General features: G+C 37.1%; 2 protein-coding genes across 20 annotated transcripts in view; one reads left to right on the forward strand and one right to left on the reverse strand.

Moving 5' to 3' along the window:
• Window positions 1-16,363, reverse strand: NFYA (nuclear transcription factor Y subunit alpha). Of its 13 annotated transcripts, none has more exons than XM_070745236.1 (10): window positions 16,281-16,363; window positions 13,044-13,160; window positions 12,118-12,204; window positions 8,990-9,136; window positions 8,378-8,509; window positions 8,091-8,196; window positions 6,995-7,161; window positions 5,907-6,080; window positions 3,738-3,839; window positions 1-2,966 (listed from the first exon to the last, which is right to left on the reverse strand). In XM_070745236.1, exons 2-10 carry the CDS (start codon window positions 13,116-13,118, stop codon window positions 2,913-2,915), a joined length of 1,044 nt encoding a protein of 347 aa, XP_070601337.1. In that variant the 5' UTR covers window positions 13,119-13,160; window positions 16,281-16,363; the 3' UTR covers window positions 1-2,912. The 13 variants fall into 13 exon arrangements, with proteins under 13 accessions (XP_070601337.1, XP_070601338.1, XP_070601344.1 ...); XM_070745237.1 differs by lacking the exon at window positions 16,281-16,363 and adding an exon at window positions 15,672-15,790 and having other exon boundaries at window positions 12,118-12,201; XM_070745243.1 differs by lacking the exon at window positions 16,281-16,363 and adding an exon at window positions 15,672-15,757 and having other exon boundaries at window positions 6,995-7,143; window positions 12,121-12,201.
• Window positions 15,751-21,830, forward strand: part of OARD1 (O-acyl-ADP-ribose deacylase 1) — a 9,499-nt gene continuing 3,419 nt past the window's right edge. The window contains exons 1-4 of one of the 7 annotated variants that reach the window (XM_070745249.1): window positions 15,751-15,826; window positions 16,575-16,651; window positions 19,763-19,907; window positions 20,986-21,044. In XM_070745249.1, coding sequence (XP_070601350.1) covers window positions 15,766-15,826; window positions 16,575-16,651; window positions 19,763-19,907; window positions 20,986-21,044 — 342 coding nt within the window. In that variant the 5' untranslated portion in view covers window positions 15,751-15,765. Of the gene's footprint in view, window positions 15,827-15,873; window positions 15,956-16,110; window positions 16,399-16,574; window positions 16,652-19,762; window positions 19,908-20,985; window positions 21,045-21,830 lie in introns of those variants that run through there. The other 6 variants (XM_070745250.1, XM_070745253.1, XM_070745252.1 and 3 more) reach the window with 6 other exon arrangements.

Here is a 21,830-nt window from a genome sequence, read left to right on the forward strand (position 1 = left end):
TTTTATAAACATTTTATTGGTTTAATAGTGTACACAGTACTTACAGTTGTATCTATTAAAGACAAAATACACTTCAAAATGCAGAATAAAAAATTATAAACTTTTGAACTATATACAAACTTTGCATTACAATTTCACAAATATCAATGCCCCAGCTCTATTCACAACCAAAGAGAAAATAAAAATAAAAAAGTTTTCTTACATGCAAAATTTTGGAAAAAGCATTGTTTGGACCTATTCCCTCCCTAAGTATCAAGCCATATAGGCTCAACATTCCAGTGCTTTCTAATTCAAAAGAAGAATTCACACTTTCCTTAAACCCACTACACCTTTATCCTTAAGTTGACTTCTGATTAAGCATGTCATGGTCTCTCTTTTCAGTTCTAATTAAGAGTTTGCATTTGGTATTACCTTTTAATTTTTGCTTGAGAATAAAACATTTTGTATCATCTTGTAGTTTGAGATTCCCAAGATTAAAAAATAGTTTGAAATATATTTGTCTTACACACATGAAATCTAAGCCATTGGAATAATAGATTCTATCAAGTAATTTACACCATTACAGAAAAAAACTAACTATAGAAATTTTCTAAAGACTAAAATTAAATAGATTTCTGCTTCATCTACATACAGATATCACAAAGACCATTTTTATTTCTATTTTTAATAAATGTGAAGGTTGCAATGGCTAGATAGTTTTAAGTTGCAAATGTATTATGTTTTAAATATACATAAGAATTAGGAGAACCCTGATCCTCTTAATACCCCAATATGCAGTATTAAAATGACATCTGAAAAGAGGAATTTATGGGAAGAAAAAATCCCTAACCCAAACAATAAAGTATCTTCCCCTCATTCAGCATTATTTCAAAATGCATCAGTGCTTTTAATATTTACAGCAACCTCCCAAACCTGATGTTCTATAGATATTTTGGGATCAATCCCAAGAATTCCCAGAAAGCATAGCCTTTGGGAATTGTCAATGGGAATTATAAGAGCGATGGACCTAACACATCTGGAAGATAAAAGATGTAGGAAGGCCAATATACAGCAATAGTAGAAAAGAAATCCATTCCCTACCCACAAAGCATTCATTCCTTCACTAATACCATCACTTAAATGTCAATCAGATATTTATTATTTAAAACAGTGAAGAGAAATGCTACATGCTGAAGCAGCCAGCTGAAAAACAAGACAATAATCAAATACCCAGTATACTGCAAATATAAAGGAAAGATAAAGACTGAAAGGAAACACATTTATAAATACACAAGCTATAATGCAGACTTAAACAGGACTTTACAGATACCAAATGAAACAAATCCCTTTGCTGCCAAGAGCTTAAGTTAGAGCACTGAACCACATGTGACCAGCAACCACTTAAAATTCGGTCCACACCCAACTTCAAGTTGAAATTTGTTAAAACTAATTCCAAAGATTTACCAGCCTGTTAAATATCAGTTGTTTGATTTTTTTAAATACTGTAACAATAATTTGCATTTACACTCACTCTCTTCATACCTTTTCAACTTGCTTCTATTTCAAGTAAAAAAGGAATTTTGTGAAGGCAGACTTCTCCAAGCTACAACAAAATTTAAGTGAGGACCAATGTCTACCTTTTCCAGTAAGGAACCTCTTCTTCCAAAATCACAAGACCACCTTTAAAAGTGTATTGGTCAACTATCAGACCAATTTTTGTATGCAACACTTGTGTCAAGCTCACTGCTGTTTTTCATAACAGACTAAGTCCAGTATTCCTCCATTCTCAGATTTGCTGAGCAACTGAAGGGCTGAACAGAAGGCTATGAACATACAAAAGCAGATCTCTCAGCAATTATCAGAATAAGTAATGGAAGGTATACAAATTAAATAATGCAGTCTTTGCCAGTATGAATCTCAGATCTAATGTCAAAATCTGAATGATCAAGTGAGATTGCAAAAAACAATCATGGTTTAGGGGAAGAAAAAGCTCTTCACAAGAGGGAATATTAGATTTTGAATTGTTATTTACAAAGTACATTATATGTAAAATTTGAAAGGAGTTTATACTTTCATATCCAAAGCAGTCTGAACTTTGACAGGATATAGAGTTTTGATTTGTTTACATGAATGATATGGTCCTTACATACTGTCTGATGTTCACAGTTCGGTATTGCATCTTATCCTTTGATCACAGATAATCAATGGGTCCAAGCAAAGGATTAGTTTGCATAACTGCATGACCAGGTTCTAGGGGAGCAAGGTAATGAACTTTAACCTGTCAAAAGCACAATTCCGTTACAAAACACTACTAGCCATAAAATCAGATACCCCCTCCCCCAATGGCCATTTCCTGAGATGAGATTAATTTTGCCCAGATGGACAGTACTGTATTTCAAGGACAACTTTCGCCATCTTGTCAAGTTTTTATGAGAGATTATGCTTCAACAATAGAAAATTAGGCTGCTAGAAAGTAATAACAATCCTAATAAAAAGCGGCATCTGTGAAGACTTTAAAAAAAAAACCACACTGGGAAAACAAAACAAGTCACCTCTGGCTGTTTCAAACATTAGTATTTCTGTGCGATTCAAACTCCATAGTTTCCAAACGGTATAGCTGTCCTATAATGTCAGTTATTGCTATTGATATCAAGCTGCCCCTTTGTCCTGCCAAGAATGTTAAAGGCTTCTTGAGCCAGATTTTCAGTCTCCAGTCTGAGAAAGATGAATGAACACTCCATTAGTACCTCAGTTGATTGAATCCACTGCATTTAAAAGCTAAAACAAATGACTCACTGCGAGTGTATTATTGTTCTGATAAAGAAAAGGTTGTAACAAATTTTCCCCTTCAGAAGTTGATTTGATAGAAAGGAGAGGGAACAATTGCAGAGATACAAGATGTTTGTCCAGATGCTTTCTTATTTAGTTGGTTGTTAGGATACTCTAATCATCTGTGTCATAGCTTCTTCACTTCCCTGGTCAGAATCCTGTATATATATAAAAAAAGTTTTGCAATCTCTATTATCTATTTCATAGTATCTAAACATAAACACGTTATTTAAAGGTAGACATTATGTTGCTATAGTACAAATCAGGAATGACAAAAACTTGCTTCAAGGAGACTATCTGGAAAAATATTTATTATACAGTTTCTACTTGAAATGTGGTACTCATACTGTTAACTTATTATATAGATAATATATACCATATTTTTCGGAGTATGAGATGTATTTTCCCCCTCCCTCAAAAGTGGGTAGAAATGTCTGTGCGTCTTATACAGCGAATATTGCAGCAGGGGAGGGAGAGGGAGGTTGATGCCGAAGCCCGAAGACGAGCCGCAGCCTCCGGAGCCGGCCAGCCGGGCGCCCCCAGGATGCGCATCGCGGACCGGCCCCGCCGCGGCGCAGGAGGGATGGAGGCCGGGCCCAACGGGCAGGCCCCGCCCCGCCCGCCCGGAGGAGAAGAGGCCTCGCCCGGGCCGAAGCCTGAAGACGAGCCAGCCCCGGTGCCCGGGACAATATAAGACATACCCCCAAAGTAAGACACAGTGGGGCTTTTGGGGGTAAAAAGATAGTAAGACACTGCCTTACTATCGGGGAAACACGGTAGATGAAAATGTCAAAGTTAACTACGTTGGCATGCTTTGTAAAGTGAAAAAAAAGTAACAAGAATTCAGAATTTATTTCTGGTTAATGCTAAAGTTGTAAATTGGAATAAACTATCCATAAATATCAACTTAAGTAAGTAAATAAATTTACCTGCATATGAGGACTATCTTTTTCTTTTGGAGAAAAAAAGCGTCCCCCTTCTCCTCGTTTCCTTGCCATTGCATGCCGATGTCGGGATTCATGAAGATATTTCTGTATATACAATAAAAAAATTGTAGAGATGAAAGCTCATCTTGTGTAATGCTAGAAAACACATACACATCCATCCATCCATCCATCCATTTTCATTAAGTAAAGACCAGGTACAGAAAAGTTTGAAATAATGCTAAGGCTAAAAAGGAAGGGAAAAAATCATCAGTATCATCTAGTCTGAAAGAAGAAATTTCCCCAAAATCTAGTGTTAATGCCTCAAAAACCTGAAGAACATGAATTGTAATTAACTTATTCCAGTAATTTTAACTAGCATTTTTTTACAACTAGGCTGGATTGATGTCAAGAGGTAAAAACAAAAACCCATTTGGTCATTGCATTTACTGTCCAACATTGCCTTTTTAGTAAGCGAAACCTCAGATGCTTCATAAAGGAAAACACTATGTTTAAGGATCAAATGTACGGTACGTTTGCTCAAATGTAGAACCATCAAAATATATCAACAATTATCTTTTTACAGATTTCTTATGGCTACTGCTTTTTTCCTCCCAGCTCTCATGATGATAAAGAAGGTATACCTAGAAACTGCCATCTTTCTAACAAATGTTCACTAATTTCCCACACAAATTATCAAACAGAAAAGTTGACACCTGAAGATTTAGATAGGCTGCTGGGCCTGGAATCTAGCTGGAATAACTGCTAAATACTGTATTACTTCAACTAAGATTTGGAGTGACCTGTAAGTTAATTTGGAGTGCATAAAAGTGAAAAAGGAAATATGCCGCGGTTCAGGGCTGGGGAAGAGGTCGCTTAGCGGAGGCATGGCTGAGGTCTGCGCAACTCCCGGGGAGCTCAGCCTCATGGATAAAGGCATCAAGAGGTGAGAGGCTGCAAGGGAGCGGAAGCCTTTGAGTCTTTGAGTTCTTTTTTCCAAATCCCAACTGCTGCTGCTGCTGCGAGGTTGGATCAATTTTTGCACACTTAGCCCCTTGTCCTTTGGGTGTCATGTAGAAGTGCTGGGGTACATTTGGGGCACAGCTTCACCATTGAGGTTTTTCCCCCCTCGACCCTCTGCCTATTTTAAAATAAATCTGAGAGACTATAAACCTGAATTGTTGAGCCAATTGTTATTTTGTCTTAAATATTATTTAAAATATTTAAATTTTTTATAGTCTTTCTTACTAGTATCCTGTATATAAATATCGTTATATCTTTTTTGGCTCAAAATATTTTTTTTCTATTTTCCTCCTCTAAAATCTACGTGCGTCTTATCAGCAGGTGCGTCTTATAGAGCGAAAAATACGGTAATTCTAATCCCTGAGCATCCCTTGGAGAAATAATAAAGAAGAGAACTGCTCCAAGGTCCGAGAAAAAAGAATGAATGATACTTGGGGGTTACGTTATTTGTTTGGCTAGAAAGATTAGAGGAGGAACAAAAAAGAATGGAAGGAATATAAACCTATGGAAAATGTTACAAGGCTAATAATTTTGAGCTTTATTCAGTACCCATATCTTTGTTCATGGAGTCACTTCGTGTTATGTAACTATCCCTTGTATAATAGCTAAAACTCCATATTACCATATATTAAAGTTGCAAAGACTGCTTACTTCTTTCTCCAGGGTAGCTGCTTCATTTCTACATCTTGCTCATTTATTTCTTAAATTCTTGTTAAGTATTTCTTAACAAGAGATAACCAAAATTTGTACCACTGTCCTAAACAAATTTGTATCACTGTCTAAACAAGGCATTAATATTAATATGTTGAACTCCTGGTGAAAGTGCATTGTATTCAACATGTATAACGATACACATCTTCTCTCGTCCTTCTATGATTGGCTAAGAATTTTTTGCTGTAATTTTCAACTAAAATTTATTTTAACTCATTAAAGTGTATGCAATTTCTATGACTAAAAAAACATAGGCAATCTACTTCTAGTGACTTGCCAAGACAAAGAAACACTTTGAAAACCGTATCCTTTTGAGTCTAATATAGCTAAGTATAATGATTGGGGGGAAAACTTCTACAGAAGGATGTTACTGAGCAATCGTAATAAGTAGCTATTTATCCTTTGCATCTCATGAGTTTTAATAGCAACTGATAATCTTACCCGCCTCTCTTTAGGTATTTTTCCTTCAGCTTCTAACTTGGCTCTTGCTTGCCTTCTCTTCAAAATCCGGTGGTACTGTTTTGCATTTACATACAGAGGTTCTTCCTCCAACATCTCAGCCCCAGGCAAAGGTATTCTTTGGATAGCTGGAACTGATCCAGCACCTGGCACCATCTACATCAAAAAAGGAAATACAATGATTAAACAGCTTCTCCCCAAGAGACACAGAAAGACAAAAGAGGAGTGGGAAGGGAACAAACCAACTCCTAGAATTCAACTCACTTCCTGAAAAAAAATACTGTATTCTCAAAATTCTGCAGCAAATCTCATAGAAATTAACATAAAAATGTCTGTAGTTTTAATATTTCTATTACTTCAACTATATTCCAAATATACAAAATCAAAGCAAATTTCTTTAAAAATAAAAAAGTGAATGGATATCAAGTTTATAAATCAAGCTGGTAACCTTTTTGATGCTGTGGCTCATGAATATTTCTGAGAAGGGGCTTTGCAATCATTCAAAAGTACTCATTCAAATATATCACACATATTAATAAAACATTCCATCACTGCAGTGTAGGGAAATTTCATTATTCTATATACTCATAGATAATTAGAAAATTTTAAGTGCCAAAAGGGACTTAAATTGACTTTGGCTTATCCATGGATGGATTTAGCCACAAATATATTCCATGATACTTTTCTAAAGTACAACATTTCTCATATGTACTCACATATATATTCATCCACCAAAAAGCCATGCTTCAAATTTCTAATCAAAATACAATGAAAAATGTAGTTAGGTGGTGGATTGAACATTTTCCATAATATTTTGGTTCAAAATTTGAAGTTCAGCTTATCAGTGGATGGGTTAATATAGCACTTTCCCGTCCAATTATGCTACTATACTTTTTGTTTGTTTCTCCTGCTGGCATGGTTCATGAAAATTAGTGATTGTAAGCAACTTTGGTGGGACAAAAGCTATGAGAAAAAAATAGGCAATGTTGCTGGAGGCCACAAAGTTTGCCCATTTGTGGTATACAATAATACACAATAATAGAAGGGGGAGTATAGAATGCAATACACACCATGACCATTCCACCAGAGTTAACCACATTTCCAGCAACAGGCAGAGTCACTGTAACTGTCCCTTGTCCGCTGCTAGTTGTATTGGTGTTGGCTCCAGTCTGAACAATCTGTGCTCCAGCTAAACTGGCTGCTGGGATGGTGATCATGCCTGTAACAGGGACTGTAACTTTAAACAGAACAGAACAGAATAGAACGCATAAAAAATAAGGAACAAGTTTAGTCCCATTTTAAATGTTATTCCCTCATTCTGAGCCATGCTTATGGATGTTTTGGATATGATATTTTTTACTGAGAGCTATCCACATGCAAGCTAAGCATATATTTCTAAACAAAGCTAAACCAACGTGAAATTCAAGATTTCTGCTAAATACCTTATTGTTAAGGCAATAAATGTTAAAATATAAGAGACAACTTATTTTTCACTTGTTGCTAATTGAACAAAGATATAATAATGTCCACTAAGCTTTATATAGGCTTAAATAAACTCATGGAGCAGAAGTGCTAAAGGGCTTTCCACTTCTATGGGAATGCATTTCTGAATATTAGCTACAGGATTGGGAACAGGGATGTTTATTATCTGATGCATAAGTTAGAAGAAAATTCATACTACATGTTAGCCTCTAGTAGAATTAAGACCACATAGTATTTTAGATTAGGCTCTTTGAGATGAAATGCAAATGCAGCATCTGTTGACGTCTGTTAAAACTGAAACATCTTTATCTTGTATAGATGCTACTGAAAATGCATATACAGTATACATACATCTAAGAAACTATATGGTAAAACTTGGAACTGAACAAAGAGAACAATATAGCTCTGAGGTGATCAAGAAATAATATGTAAACCAGATGTCAGTATGAAAACGCTGATGCTCTGGGGAAGGGAGCACTCTCTAGTACTTCCTCTAGCAGGAGACTGGGAAAACTATCAGAAAAGCAGATACAGTTCTTATTAAAGGGCACACTGTAGAAAGGTTGACAAGGACTATGTACAACTTGTTAGTTGCCCACTCATGTTCCAGAAATTTTTTAAAATGCACATTTCTGAAAGAGTTAATATTTCTTAGAAAATGGTTGTAGCACATAGAATTCCTACCTTGTTGAAGAATTGTTCCATCAGCATTAACTGGTTGATAGACAATTGTCTGACCTTCTGCTGTCTGCGCTACCTGTTGTCCTTGGACTGCAATCTGTGGCTGGGTCTGCAGAAGTAAGCATCACACAAAATTTAAAAAGTGAGTAATATAAAACTATTATACCTTGGAATTTCCTATGGTTTCACATGAAACACTATGCCAAAAAACAATTTTCCTGCATGTTCCATTGACCTTCCTCCCTTTAATTGAGCCCCTCTCCAACTTCTTCCCCCTTTCAATATGCTACCTGTGTTTGGCCAGCTGTTACTGCTGTCTGTGGCTGCTGGATGATGATTTGCTGTGTCTGGCCCTGCTGGCCCTGAACTTGCACCGCTTGTCCACCTTGAATCTGAATCTGACTAGGCTGGACCAACTGAATCTGTGGACATATAAAATAGAGTAAGATGCTGTTAACTACTATTCCTAATCATGGCTTTATTTGATTATTCGGAGATGATTTTTTAACCAAACAAAAGCTGGGGGAAATTACACACATTAAATAACAAAAGCAAGAATAAAACAATGCTGAAGGGTGGGTTTGCCACACTACTATACATATTTTATACAGCAAAAATAATAAAAAATAAGGATAGGGAAAAATCCTTTGCAACTCCCAGGAAACATTTTTCATAATTCAAAAGAATGTATATCTCAATTCCCCCATGCCTGGCGATACAGGTGGGTCTTAAGCAATTTGCGAAAGACAAGGAGAGTGGGGGCAGTTTTGATCTCTGGGGGAGTTGATTCCAGAGAGCCGGAGCCGCCACAGAGAAGGCCCTCCCGATTTGATTAAAAATTTGATTTAATAGAATCACTGTATTGCTTAACACTAATTTGTACATAATTTGGGCATGCTGACCTGCTGAAGTCCTTGCGATCCTGAAACAGGAACTTGCATAATAGTTTGACCCTGGCTTCCAGGTACAGCCTGTACCATAATTGGTTGACCTGTTGATGTGATTAGCTGGCCTCCGCTCACTTGTACCATCAGTGGCTGACCCTGGACCTAAAGAATGGGAAAAGAAAAGAACCAAAATGAAACACAAGCTTAGATAAGCAGTTAGCTTCAGACACCAAAATTTTCCTATGTAGAAGTTCTGCAGAAGATCATTATAATAATATACCATCAAAAACCGTATCTGCCTATTCCAGGTCCCCGAAAAGCCTGAATATGTGAATAAAAATGTCAAATCAAGTCTAAATATCTGATGACTGTGTGATGAAACATAATAATGTAAAAATATGAAAGAATAATAGGAAATAAAAATATATAAAAATACAAAGGAATGACATTAAGAAATGAAAGAAGAAAATGTAAAATGTGACTGGAATTAAAGATAATGAAATTTGCACTAATTTGAGCAATTTGAAGAATTTGAGGCAAGGAAATTTGAAAAACAAGAAAACCAAACCAAATCTGTTTGTAAAGCACAATCAGGAGCACTGCAGAGGCTACTGAGTAATTGAAACAAAGAATCGTGACACTACAGAGAAGGTCAAGTGACATGACAATGGAATAATTTAGTTCTAACAAAACTTGCAGTTTAGAGCAAATCAGTATTAATTCTACAAAAATCTTGAAAATGGGAAAGGACTGACCACAAATAATGAAAAGCCTCACAAACAGACCCTAACATTTGGGACAAGTTTGTGGAACAATAGGAGCAGTGAAGGGTTACCAATTTTTTTTACTACCATGCTGTGGGAGTGTCTTATGCAGGATGCCCTGCAATTTCTTTCATCATCTTTCAGTGCAAATTGGGTGCTCTGGGGTGGAGCTCCATTTTCGCTACCCCACTGTGTCCCCTCCTCTCCCCGTCCAGGCAATAGCACACCCATGAATAGGAGGCACAATAGGAATGTACATGGGCCAAGCAAATTGAGCTCCATGGATTCTGACTAAAGTCATTGACAAAACCACCCTTGAGGTTTTGGAAGCATCAGAAAATGAAAAATGGCTAACAATTGGAAGGCCATTTCTAATTGAGGAGGAGAAAGAGGAGGAAGAAAAGAGAAATGACTTTCAAAAGAGGGCAGACCCATAACCTGTTTCTCAACAACATATAGTTAGTTCTGAACATATAGTTAATAATTTCGATCATTTGAAGTTACAATGGCACTGAAAAAAGTGACTTATGATCATCACAGGGTCATGTGACTGCCATTCGCAATCTTCCCAGCAGGCTTTCTGATAAGCAAAGTCAATGGAGGAAATCAGATTTGTTTAATGACACTATGATTCAGTTAATAACTGCAATAATTCACTTTCGCATACTTGAGCACAACTCACTCAACAACTGTTCTGTGTTCATAGGAAGCAAAGAGACCACCTGTTTGCAACATCTCAAAGAAGCCATTTGTTTTTCTAAGACTGAATCCAAAGAACTGCATCCTATTAATATGAGACACCAAGAAGTAGCAGTTCCTTTTGAAGATAGGCTAAATTTAATGAAAATCAAATATTTTTATGAATGCAGGTGGTGCTTGACTTGCGTACAACCACTTGGTTAGTGACTGTTTGAAGTTACAATGGCACTGAAGACTGATTTATAATTGTTTTTCACATTTACAATCATAGCAGCACCCCCATAGTCATGTATTCAAAGTTTGGATGCTTGGCAACTGGATTATGACAGTTGCAGGGTCTCAGCGTCCTGTGATCACCTTTTACAACCTTATGACAAGCAAAGTCAATGGGGAAGCCACATTCAGTTAACAACCATATTGTTAGCTTACCAACTGCAGTGATTCACTTCATAACTTAGGCAGGAAAAGTTGTAAAACAGGGCAAAACTCACTTAACGACTGTCTTGTTTAACAACAGATATTTTGGGTTCAATTGTGTTCATCATAATTCTACCTGTATGTGCACTTGTAACTAACTCAGAAATATTTGGGACCTCAAACAGAAGTTCAAGAACAATATAAAATATGAATGTTTCCTGAAAGCTTTCTATGCGACTTAGGCCAGATAAATAAAAACTCCCTCAAAACACTGGATTTTAATTTTTTATAATTACCAAATTATAGATTTGAAATAGAAAATATAGGGATAATTCTAGACTGGAAAAGCTTAACAAAGGAAGAAAAAGAAGCACTAAAAGGAAAATAGTGTAAAATTCAGGGTAGGTCAATACAATACAAATAAACTTTATCAACTTTATTTTATTATTTCTTAGATGTAATAAAATACTGAAAATTTTGAAAAGTGTAGTAAAACAAAAAAAATTCTAAACAAAAAAAGGATATCTTTGATGACATAAAAATGGATGTTAATATACTTTATAACACTAATCCTTAAAAGGTCAGAGGAAACAGAAAGTAATAGTAGTATTGTTTTCTTTAACAAATGATAAGAGTCTTCATATGACATGTACCATTTCACAAGAACACAAATCAGGATATGAAATCTTTCTTTTCCAGTAGTTTAATATTTTAATATATTATTGATTTTTGTCATAAACATAATTAATTAACTAAATCTCTCTTACTAATGAGAATTTTGCAAATCTCACTGGTAAAAGGAAAACCCCTCAAATATGCAATTGTAAGTGTTCTTTATTAAAGACTTTTTGAAGGGTGGCAGTCCACAGTCCCTTCTCCCCGACCCCCAGCATATCAGCCCTATTTTTTAAAAACCTGTGGTAGAAGTTTCAGATAAGTCAGTTTGCTGCATGCATTTTTAACTGGATAATCCATTTTAACAGTTAATTTGACTGTTATCTGCCATGGTTAGAATGACCTATTACCCATACATATACATATAGTTCATACACTGAACTCTTAAGTCCTTTGATTCACAGCCAGCATGAGAATTTGTTGAGAAGTTTATTCCATTCCTTTTAGGAACATGAGATGTTACTTATAATTAAAACTGCAACTATTTTTCTGTTTCCATTTCAAGCCCCAGTGCAAACACAGCATTGAACATGCAGTGATAGTGTGATTCATGCAATGCTCACACAAAAACGACAGATAGATCACCACTACCTGGAGGGTCTGAACTTGCTGGCCTGAGGCAGATGCCACCTGAGCCTCAGTCTGCAACTGGACAGCAGTCACACCACCCTGCTGCTGGGAACAGGAACAGGAAGAGCTTGAAACTTGACAGGAGGAAATGCTCAAGACAATATTAAAAAAAAAAACTGCCAGAAGAGACAACAGACCCTACAAGGAGGAATGAGCATATCCATTTCTAATGTGGTAGTTTAATTTGTATAATATTCTCTGGTCAAAAAGAAGCGAAGTATACTCTTTTTCAGTGCAAAGTTTGGAATAAGGACAGAAAAGAAACAAACGGCTAATTTGTGGCTTCTGAAAGGAAGAAACCTGAGCACACTGATATTGTATTGTGCCTAAATCAATATAAGCATTGCACTGTGATCTCTCTCAGAAAAAAAGCATTGAAATTTAAGAAACACTGACAAGATAGCAAAATCAAACCCCAGTATAAACATAGCCTAATTTACATTAATCCAAGACTTCTCTAACTTTATATGAAGTACTGTAGTTAAGTATTAAATTATCTTATGCAGACATCACCCACAAACTAAACATTACATTAGTGTTAGACCTGGCCAAGAAATAGACATAACATTTAATTTTCACAATTATGTTTTAATATATAGAGATTAAATGTGCCCTTGTAGGGCTATGCAAATTCTATGGAAGTGCAATTCATTTTGGCAGTAATTCTGGCAGAAGTACCCTCTATGCACATATATGGGCAAAATCACCCGGGAGGAGCATGTTTGCTTTTACATTCGAAGAAGTGATGCTTCTTTTGCAACAAAAAGGGTAACCCAATATTTTACCCAGTTCTAATAATATGTATGGAAGTACCTATTCTTCTGGGCACTTAAAACTGTTAAGAACCAACATACTGAAATCTGAATTACAAATAACTGTCATACCTGTTGCTGTATTTGTCCAGCCTGCACAACTATCTGTTCTGTTGAGTTACTGCTGTTTGTGGTGTACTGCTCCATAGTTTTCTGTATCAATTGTTTATCCTATCTTCAATCAGAAACCTAAAAAAAACATAGAACATTATTGTCAGTGTGTACTAAGTGCAAGTTATCTGGGAACCCTAAAATAACGAAGTGGGTCCAACTGCAACATAGTAAAATGGTAGAAATTGGGAAACAAAGAATTTCCAGGTAAAGCAGAATTTCAAAAGGGAAACTTACTGGTGGAATTAGGGGCAGATGATTGGGTTAAAGCCCTGGGTATCCAGAAGTTACGAGAGAGAGAGGATTCTCTTCTCCCACTTACCAAGCTTTTTTTTTTTTACTATAGATATTACTTCGTTTATTACTCAATTTATATCTTGCTTATCATCTTGGGAATTAAAGAATGCACAGGGATTTACTCATTTTACACCCACCCAATCAACAATAGGCAAGGAAATAGGCAAACTGTTAAGTGGGAAAATTGGTGTACATCCTTTTGGAAAGGAATTTATAATTGTCAACAAAAACATCTGATATTTCAATTTCCTACTTAATAGCTCTAAGTATATCAGCCTTCCTTTCCCAAGCATCATAGGTGAAGATATGGTGGCTATAAATTAGGTGACTATCTGCACGAAATTAGGTTTAGTGAAGACTGAAGTAGTGGAAGTATCTCCAATGGATCCAAGCATGATGTAGATTGAAACCAGCAGGGTTGGGACTACTGTACAATGTTTCAGGTAAACAACATTCAAATATTCACATCTTCTGATTAAATTTTCAGGACACTGTCAGTGTTAATTTAGTCAAGAAACTGAAATTGTTTTCCATCAAATGTATTTGTACAAGACAGTGTTTCAGCAAACCTTACTGATAAGGTGAAATCAGAATGGCTCTGATTCCTTCTAAATTCAGTTATGAGGCCAACGAGGAGGCAAGCAGGCTATGATTGTGAGATTTTGTATTGAGAGGAACAACTTGCCTCCAGAAATTGTGAGCACCGCAACACTGGAGGTTTTTTAAAAAAGACTGGACATCCATTTGTCTGAAATGGTATATAGATGTGATGACGAACCTGTGGCAGGCAGAGCTATATCCGCAGGCATGTGAGCCACTGCCCTAGCTCAGCTCCAGTGCACATGCATGTGCTGGCCAAAAGATTTTCAGCTGACCCTGTCCACGCCGACCCGACCCTCCCAAGAGTCTCCACACAGCCCATTTTGGATATTTGTACGCTTTTATGTTCAGTGGTATAATATATAAACACAGAACATATTGAAACCACAACAAATCTATTATTCCCTTATTATATTATATTAATATATATATATTCTATGTGTCATATGGGACCCCTTGGGGGGGTGCTGAATAACCCTTTCACAGGAGTCGCCTAAGACCACTGGAAAACACATATTTCCAATGGTTTTAGAAAACGAGACACCGCTCCTCTATTCGCCTTCAGGCGGGTCCACCCACATGCAAATAAATACCTTAAAAAAAGAAATCTGCACCCATGGGAACTTCTGAACATGTGGAGAAGCCAAATTTCTGGCATGCCGCATGTGTCATCTTGTTTTTGGTTCTTTCCCATTTTTCAATAAAAAATTCATTATTACACAAGAGTGCGCACACAAAACACCCATGCAAGCGAACCCACCCGAGTTTCCTAATAAATTTATTATTTTATGGTTGGGGGTCACTACAACATGAAGAACTGCATTAAAGGGTCACGGCATTAGGAAGGTTGAGAACCACTGCAGTAAATAATTTTGTAGGGGAAGTACATAAAAAGATTTCACACACCAAAAAATAGAATAAATCGAAATAAGGTTATTCTAACACGAGAAGAAAACATGCCTTAAACTCCTCCATTTATTGAAATGCTCTTCTTTCCAGTTACCGCTCAGCCTAACGTTGTAGATATGTGAGCAGTTTACGACGGGCATAAGCAGCTTTCATCTGAGGCAGATGATTTTAGTGTGATTATAAATCGATTTGTAAGGGAAACCTCTTTTTTTTTTGTGTCAGCTACGGAGAGGCCTTCTCGGCTACAATCTCGGTCTCGACCGAAGGCGAATTTTACAGAGGCAAGAATTTGGCAGGGCGGTTGACGGAGAAACGCGGCGCTCTGAGCCCCGCGGTGTTCGGTTACAGTCCGTGCCCTGCAAGGCGTGCGAGCGAAACCGACCTCCGGGGCCAGAGGCCGCCAAACACAGGATAACGAGCCCCTTACAAAGGCCACCGAAAGCCGCCCCGGAAAGCCACCCGGGCTTTCCCTCCTTCCCTTTCTCCAGCGAAGGCCCCACCGAGGCATCTCCGAAGGTCCTCCGGCGGCCCCGCGGGGACCGGGCCGAGCAAGACGGGACTAGCTAACTCTGTCCGCCCCAGTCAGCGGCCTCCCGGTTCCCACGTCAGCCACCCATCCCACTTCGATGCAGGTTCCGGGCGCCAACGGGCCACAGCCACTCGCTGCCCCAACGCTCGCCCATCCCTAGCCCCGCGCGCGGCCTTCTGACTGGCCACTCGGCCCCGCCAATCCCGGCTCTTGGGCCGGCGCTCGGGGGCTCCATATTGGCTGCTCGAACTCACCGTGCCTTGCTCCCCCGGTTCGGGTCCCGCTCTGATTGGCTCCGCCACCGGTCCCCGAAACCCAATCAGCGCCTCCACTCAGCCGCCGCGCAAAATGGCGCCCAACCCCCCGAAGCCCAACAAAGAGAAGGAGAGGGTGCCGTCGCGCAGGCGCGGTAGAAAAAGTTCCTCCCGCTGGTTTAAAACTGCACGCATGCGTTAGCTTCTCTCGAACTGACGGGCGCGTTTGGACCGTTTCTGTTCCCTTTCAACCCCCCCATTCTCGAGACGGCTTTTCTACGCATGTGCGGGACAATTCCCCTCCCCCCCGAAGGGTTTTTTTTTCAATGGCACTTCACGGATTCCCCTTCTTTCTATAACGCAGGCTCTCGGCCGGTGCCATAGAGTCTTTTTCCTAGGGAGGCCCACGGGAAGGCTGACATTTTGTGTGTTTTGTTTAGGGGGCTCCGAAAGACGGTTGCCATAACAGAACGTAGAACTTAGTGGGAGGCGAAACCGACCGCTGCCGTTGTACAGTATATGTAGGCTGGTGGCCGGTGTGGCTCTTTTTTTCTTTTCTTTCGCCATTGCTGGCTTAGAGAGGGCGGGCTAAGGAAAAAGACGTCATACCTTGGAGGCGCCTCGAGGGGCGGCCGCTCGCTCGCTCGCTCGCTCGCTCACCCGCCCTTTGGTGTAGCTTCGCCACAGTGGCGTTGTGTCCCTGTGTAGGCCTTTTCACGCGAAGGAGGTGTTAAAGAGTCACAGAATTATTTGTAGGGGGGAGGGGAGGGTTGTTGCTACGTAACTGGCGCCCTAATTCGTATTTGATAGTTTGGGTTTACAGCAATTATATATATATATATCGATATACAGTATATTTAATTTGCTTTTCCTGCCATGAATATGAAAATTATTATTTTCTAGTGTTTGTAGCTGGGGGGGAAAACCCTGTGATCCACCCAGTTATGGCTAGTACCCGGATTTCTGGAAATGAAGAAAGGGTTTGTAGTCGAGCTTTTTTTTAAAAAAATGTTGCAATTCAGTTATAAGTTTTAAAGATAACGGTAGTTTTATTTCTCAACAAAAATTAGCTATTCTTTTAAAAAAAATCTGCCTATAGAGGATTGGTTTTAGGCTTTTGTTTGGGAGGGAAAAAATCCTAAATCATATTTTTAAAACTTGCAATTAATTTTTCCATAGGTTTCACTTTCATCTTAATATGCTAGCAATATGGTTTTGGCAAATAGGTTATAATGCAATCCATTTCCAGTACTAGTTTTTATATTTTATCCATCCTCTAATAATGCATTCTGCAATATCAAATCAATGCTATTGGTAGTTCTCACCCAGCTACCTCTTAGACAGGCTGATTGCTTAGGTGTAAAAACATTGCAGTTTTTTAAAAAAAACTTGCAACTGAAGGAGAAGTACCCAGATATAATGGCTGACTCTTTGTTTCCCCCCCCCCCCCCTTTAATGAATTCATAAGAAAGTTGATCCCATATCGTTTGGCAATTGAGGCAGTATGTGTGGAGATTCTCAGTCATCAAGGCCACAGTTGTCCCAAAGGTTCTTTTTTTTGCCTCTTGAAAAAAAGCACCTTTGGGATGCAAAAGCAGTAGTTTGAAAGCTATAAAGTGTAATACAAATCAGTAGTTCCTGTTCTGCTAAAAATTTCAAACTTACTCTGTACTAATAATGTTTATAAATGAGAAATAATGATCTAGTAGGAATGTATTTGGAATTTCAAGACTAATTTTGTGATTGATGTACTCACAGAATGGCTAATGTACTAGATTTTCCTTTTAACAAAGTGGCTACCACCTAATAGAAACAGTTTCAAATAAACATGCTAAAAGAAACCTGAGGCTAATGGTGACAGTACATATGTATGGATGTATATTTGCTTCCATGCATATTGCATTGTTGTAGGCTATGGACCTTAGGCATGTTGTGCAGAGGCTATGCTTGCTATATTCAAAGTCATACATCTTGCTTGAAAATCAGTGACATGAAATTCCAAATTATGTGAAATTTAATGTGATCTGATTGAACTTCAATTAAGTATGTTCTGTGAACATCACTTTTATACGATATATTGTCATATATATAATATATAAAAGCTATCATTTATATGATAGATTATGGTATCATATAAATTAGAATATTAATTAAATTGGATCACTTAAGGACAAAAACTCTCCCAAATAATTTCTTCTTTGCACCTTGCAAAGAGGAAATAATTATACAAGGCGAAGCTTGCTTGCGTTTTTACCTTCTGCAGTATTTTTGATTATATTATAAAACAAACCACAATATAAACTAACCTAACTTAAATCATATATATTTCCTTTAAAGTAATTGGTACTTGCTTATAGTTCATTGGACCTATTGAAATTTTGGTATGACTATTTTTTAGTATTGATGCAGAAAATGAAGGTTTAAGAATTGTTTATTGCTAATCACAGGTAATATGCTTTTAATCCAGTACCACAGGTCATTAAGAGACAGAAATTGTCCTAAAGTTCTGTAGTAAGAGACATGTATCTTTAGAGAGAATAGAAGACTTTTGTACCATCCTAATGCTTAGAGCATAAATGAGTTGTTGATTGTTAGCATGGAATATTTACATTGATTTTATGTTCCAGCATTAGAGTTCTCAGAATAGATTGCAGCATGAGTCTATATAAGAAGTTTCCCAATATCTCGAAATCTCTTTATATAGCATGAAACCTTAGATTTCAGTAGCATCAGATGTTAATTACTCCACTAATTAATTAATTATAAACCTTTAATTAAAGGTTTATAATTATGATTTTCCTGATATGTTTGTAGTGATGTATGTTTTCTTAGTGGAAACACACCAGATTCTGCTATTTAGAGAAATATAGTAAAAAAAATTCAGTGGCACTCTAATTAAGTACTGGTGGTGTAATTCTCCATTTTATAAATTCCCCAAAAGCCATTCACAGAGTCCACAAATATCGTAACTCAGCATCTGTAGAACTTTGTTTCTAAAATAAGTTAACCAGTTGTGCCTGTTTTAACTATAGTTGGTGGTAGTCAGTGTAATGATTCCACAAAAGGCTTTAAGAAAATGATTGCTTCATTCAATGGAAGTTTCTTTTGAAGAGAATTATGATCATAATTCAAAACAAAATTTAAACATTTCAGCTTTCCTAATACAAATTTAAAAATAAGAAAGGCAGTTAAAGAAATTAAATTAAAATAAAATAAAACAAGTCACTAATCCAAAACGTATAGACCTGTCAACAGATCAATAGCCAAGTAAGAAGCTGACATTAAAATAAAGCCAATTTGGTATCAAATCTCCACAAAGAGGAGGATGTAGGTGTTACACTTTAGAAGATTCTCCTTTCTTTGCACACTATAGCTATGAAAAGAGAGAAAGAGACTAATATTTATATGTATATACCAGGAGAAGATATTAGAAAAAACAACATTGAACTTATTATTGTTCAATGAGCCTGGGTGGCACAGCAGGTAGAGTGCTGTACTGCAGGCCACTGAAGCTGACTTATAGATCTGAAGGTCAGCGGTTCAAATCTCATCACCGGCTCAAGGTTGACTCAGCCTTCCATCCTTCCGAGGTGGGTAAAATGAGCACCCGGATTGTGGAGGCAATAGCCTAGCTCTGTTAAAAAAGTGCTATTGCTAACATGTTGTAAGCCGCCCTGTGTTTAAGGAGAAGGGTGGCATAAAAATTGAATAAATAAATAAATAAATATTGTAGGAAATCAAGAAAATATCTGAGAAGGTGGCAATGACAAGCCAGTATAGTACAGTTGCTCAGAAAACTAAATGAAATTACCAGGAGTTAAGCTCAATTTATGGATGCTGGCAGCATATATTACTGAGTCATAATGCATATTTTTCTTGGAATTAAATTCTATTTCATTATTTTATTCCAACATATCTCAAAAGAAGCTCTATTTTTTTTAGTGAGAAATTTAGTAAGTACATTTTAAAATCTCTTTTATGTGTAGCAGTCAGCAGCTTAAGCTGTGATATTATCTTTATATATTGCCTTACATTTTCTAGTTCTGGAATTTTATCTCCTATATTAAGCCTTCTCTTTCATTTTTACCCAGATTAAATATATGCAAGGAGATCTTTTTACTTGTCCAGAAACAGATTCCTTGGCGCACTGTATTAGTGAAGATTGTCACATGAGTGCTGGCATAGCTGCTATTTTTAAGAAGAAGTTTGGTGGTGTTCAGGAACTTTTGAACCAACGTAAGTAAAGGGTCAAGGTAGAGAATTTTATAGAACCCCAGTATCTAGGTACTATGTAGTAAAAGTGAGCATTATGTAAATAGATTTCTTCAGATGGCAGATGGCCCTGCTCTATTATGCTCCAGATGGGGATTTTTGAATTGGGAATTTTCCAGAGTAGCTTTGGAGGGCATTTAGTTGTCAGGGAGAATTGTCCCTTCCTATTTCATTGTTTCCATAAGAAACAATTAAAAAGTATATACATGGTTAATAGTAACAAAAATAATGCAATCATTAAATAATCAGTAGTTAAGCTTGCCTCAAAAGTGGTTTAACTTGCTGTAGCTTTATGACATTTTCAAACGGAACTATTAATTTTCATCATATTGTATATGTGCCTTGTGAGACAAGCAGCCAGAAGTTCATTACTTTTATTTAAAAGTATCTAAATACAGAAATGGCTGTGTTAGCAACAGCAGCAGCAACAACAACAGATGAATAGAACCACTAAGTGATTGAAAAGCTTGCTTTGTATGTTAGCTCTATGTCTGGGACTTTGGAGACTATTGATGGGGCAGGAATTTTATCAGTACGCTGTAGTTTTTAAATGTGCCCTATCTGTAGACCGTAGGTGTCAAACTCTCCTTTGTGGAGCTGGAGTGGGCGTGGCCTGCACGTGATGCATCTAACTTGTTGGCTGTCGGTTTGACACCCCGAAGTAGACTATTAATACACTTGTAAACAGTTTTTAATTGTACTGCCTAGTATAATGTGGAATTGTAATTTGGAAATGTTAGAAATATGACTGATCATATTACCTCACCATTTTAGAACAAATCTTATAGAAGCACTTATGTAATTTTTTACCTACACTTTGTTAATTGTAGTTCATCTGTAACTCATTGAATCCTAAAATGTAAATTTTTCACATATGGTCAATTTATATATTGTTTAGTTTCTTTCTAAAAATACATGAAAATAGTGGATGACCATAGTTGTTTCTTATGTTTGTTACCATAGTTTGAAAAATAATAAAGATTTTTTTCAGTACGCTGGAGATTAGGAATTAAATTATTTTTCTTTAAAAAATCTAACATAGAGAAGAAGACTGGAGATGTGGCTATTCTGAAAAGAGAAACTAGATACATATATTACTTGGTATGTCATGGGCACATTATTGATATTCTACAGATAAATATATGATTTATGCATCAAGAATTATGATTGGCAAAAGTTAAACATCCTCTCCATTGACAAATGTTGCTGAAAAAATTAATAGTTTCTCTGAAAGAATTGCAATGTTTGCTGCATGAGAGATGAGCTATAGTGGCACAGTTGTTAGAATCCAATATTGCAAGCTAATTCTGTTGATTGCCAGCAATTCAATTCTCACTGGCTCAATGTTGATTCAGTCTTCTATCCTTCTGACTGTCTAAACTGTCTAGAGAGAGCTATAAAGCACTGTGAAGCAGTATATAAACCTTAACTGCTATTGCTATTATTATCTAAAAAGTTTTCAATTGACATCAATCACAGTTTTCATGTGATAAGTGGTATTGTTCCAATTATAATAAAATTCAATGATTCATGAAGTTTTACTTTGATCCCTTTCAAACCATTTGAAATTATTAAACCAAATCATTTAGGAATAGCATTCTAAATCAGTTAAATTTCTTCTAAATAAATTGTGTTTATAATTTGAGTATACAGTGGTACCTCTACCTAAGAACGCCCCTACTAACAAACTTCTAGATAAGAACTGGGTGTTCAAGATTTTTTTGCCTGTTCTCAAGAACCATTTTCTACTTACAAACCCGAGCCTCTGAAATTGCAACTGGAAAAGGCAGGGAGAAGCCTCTGTGGGGCCGCTCTAGGAATCTCCTGGGAGGAAACAGGGCCTCCACCCTCCCTGTGGTTTCCCCAATCACACGCATTATTTCCTTT

Source organism: Erythrolamprus reginae, chromosome 3, assembly GCF_031021105.1.
Source record: "Erythrolamprus reginae isolate rEryReg1 chromosome 3, rEryReg1.hap1, whole genome shotgun sequence".
In the NCBI taxonomy this organism is placed as follows: Eukaryota; Metazoa; Chordata; class Lepidosauria; order Squamata; family Dipsadidae; genus Erythrolamprus; species Erythrolamprus reginae.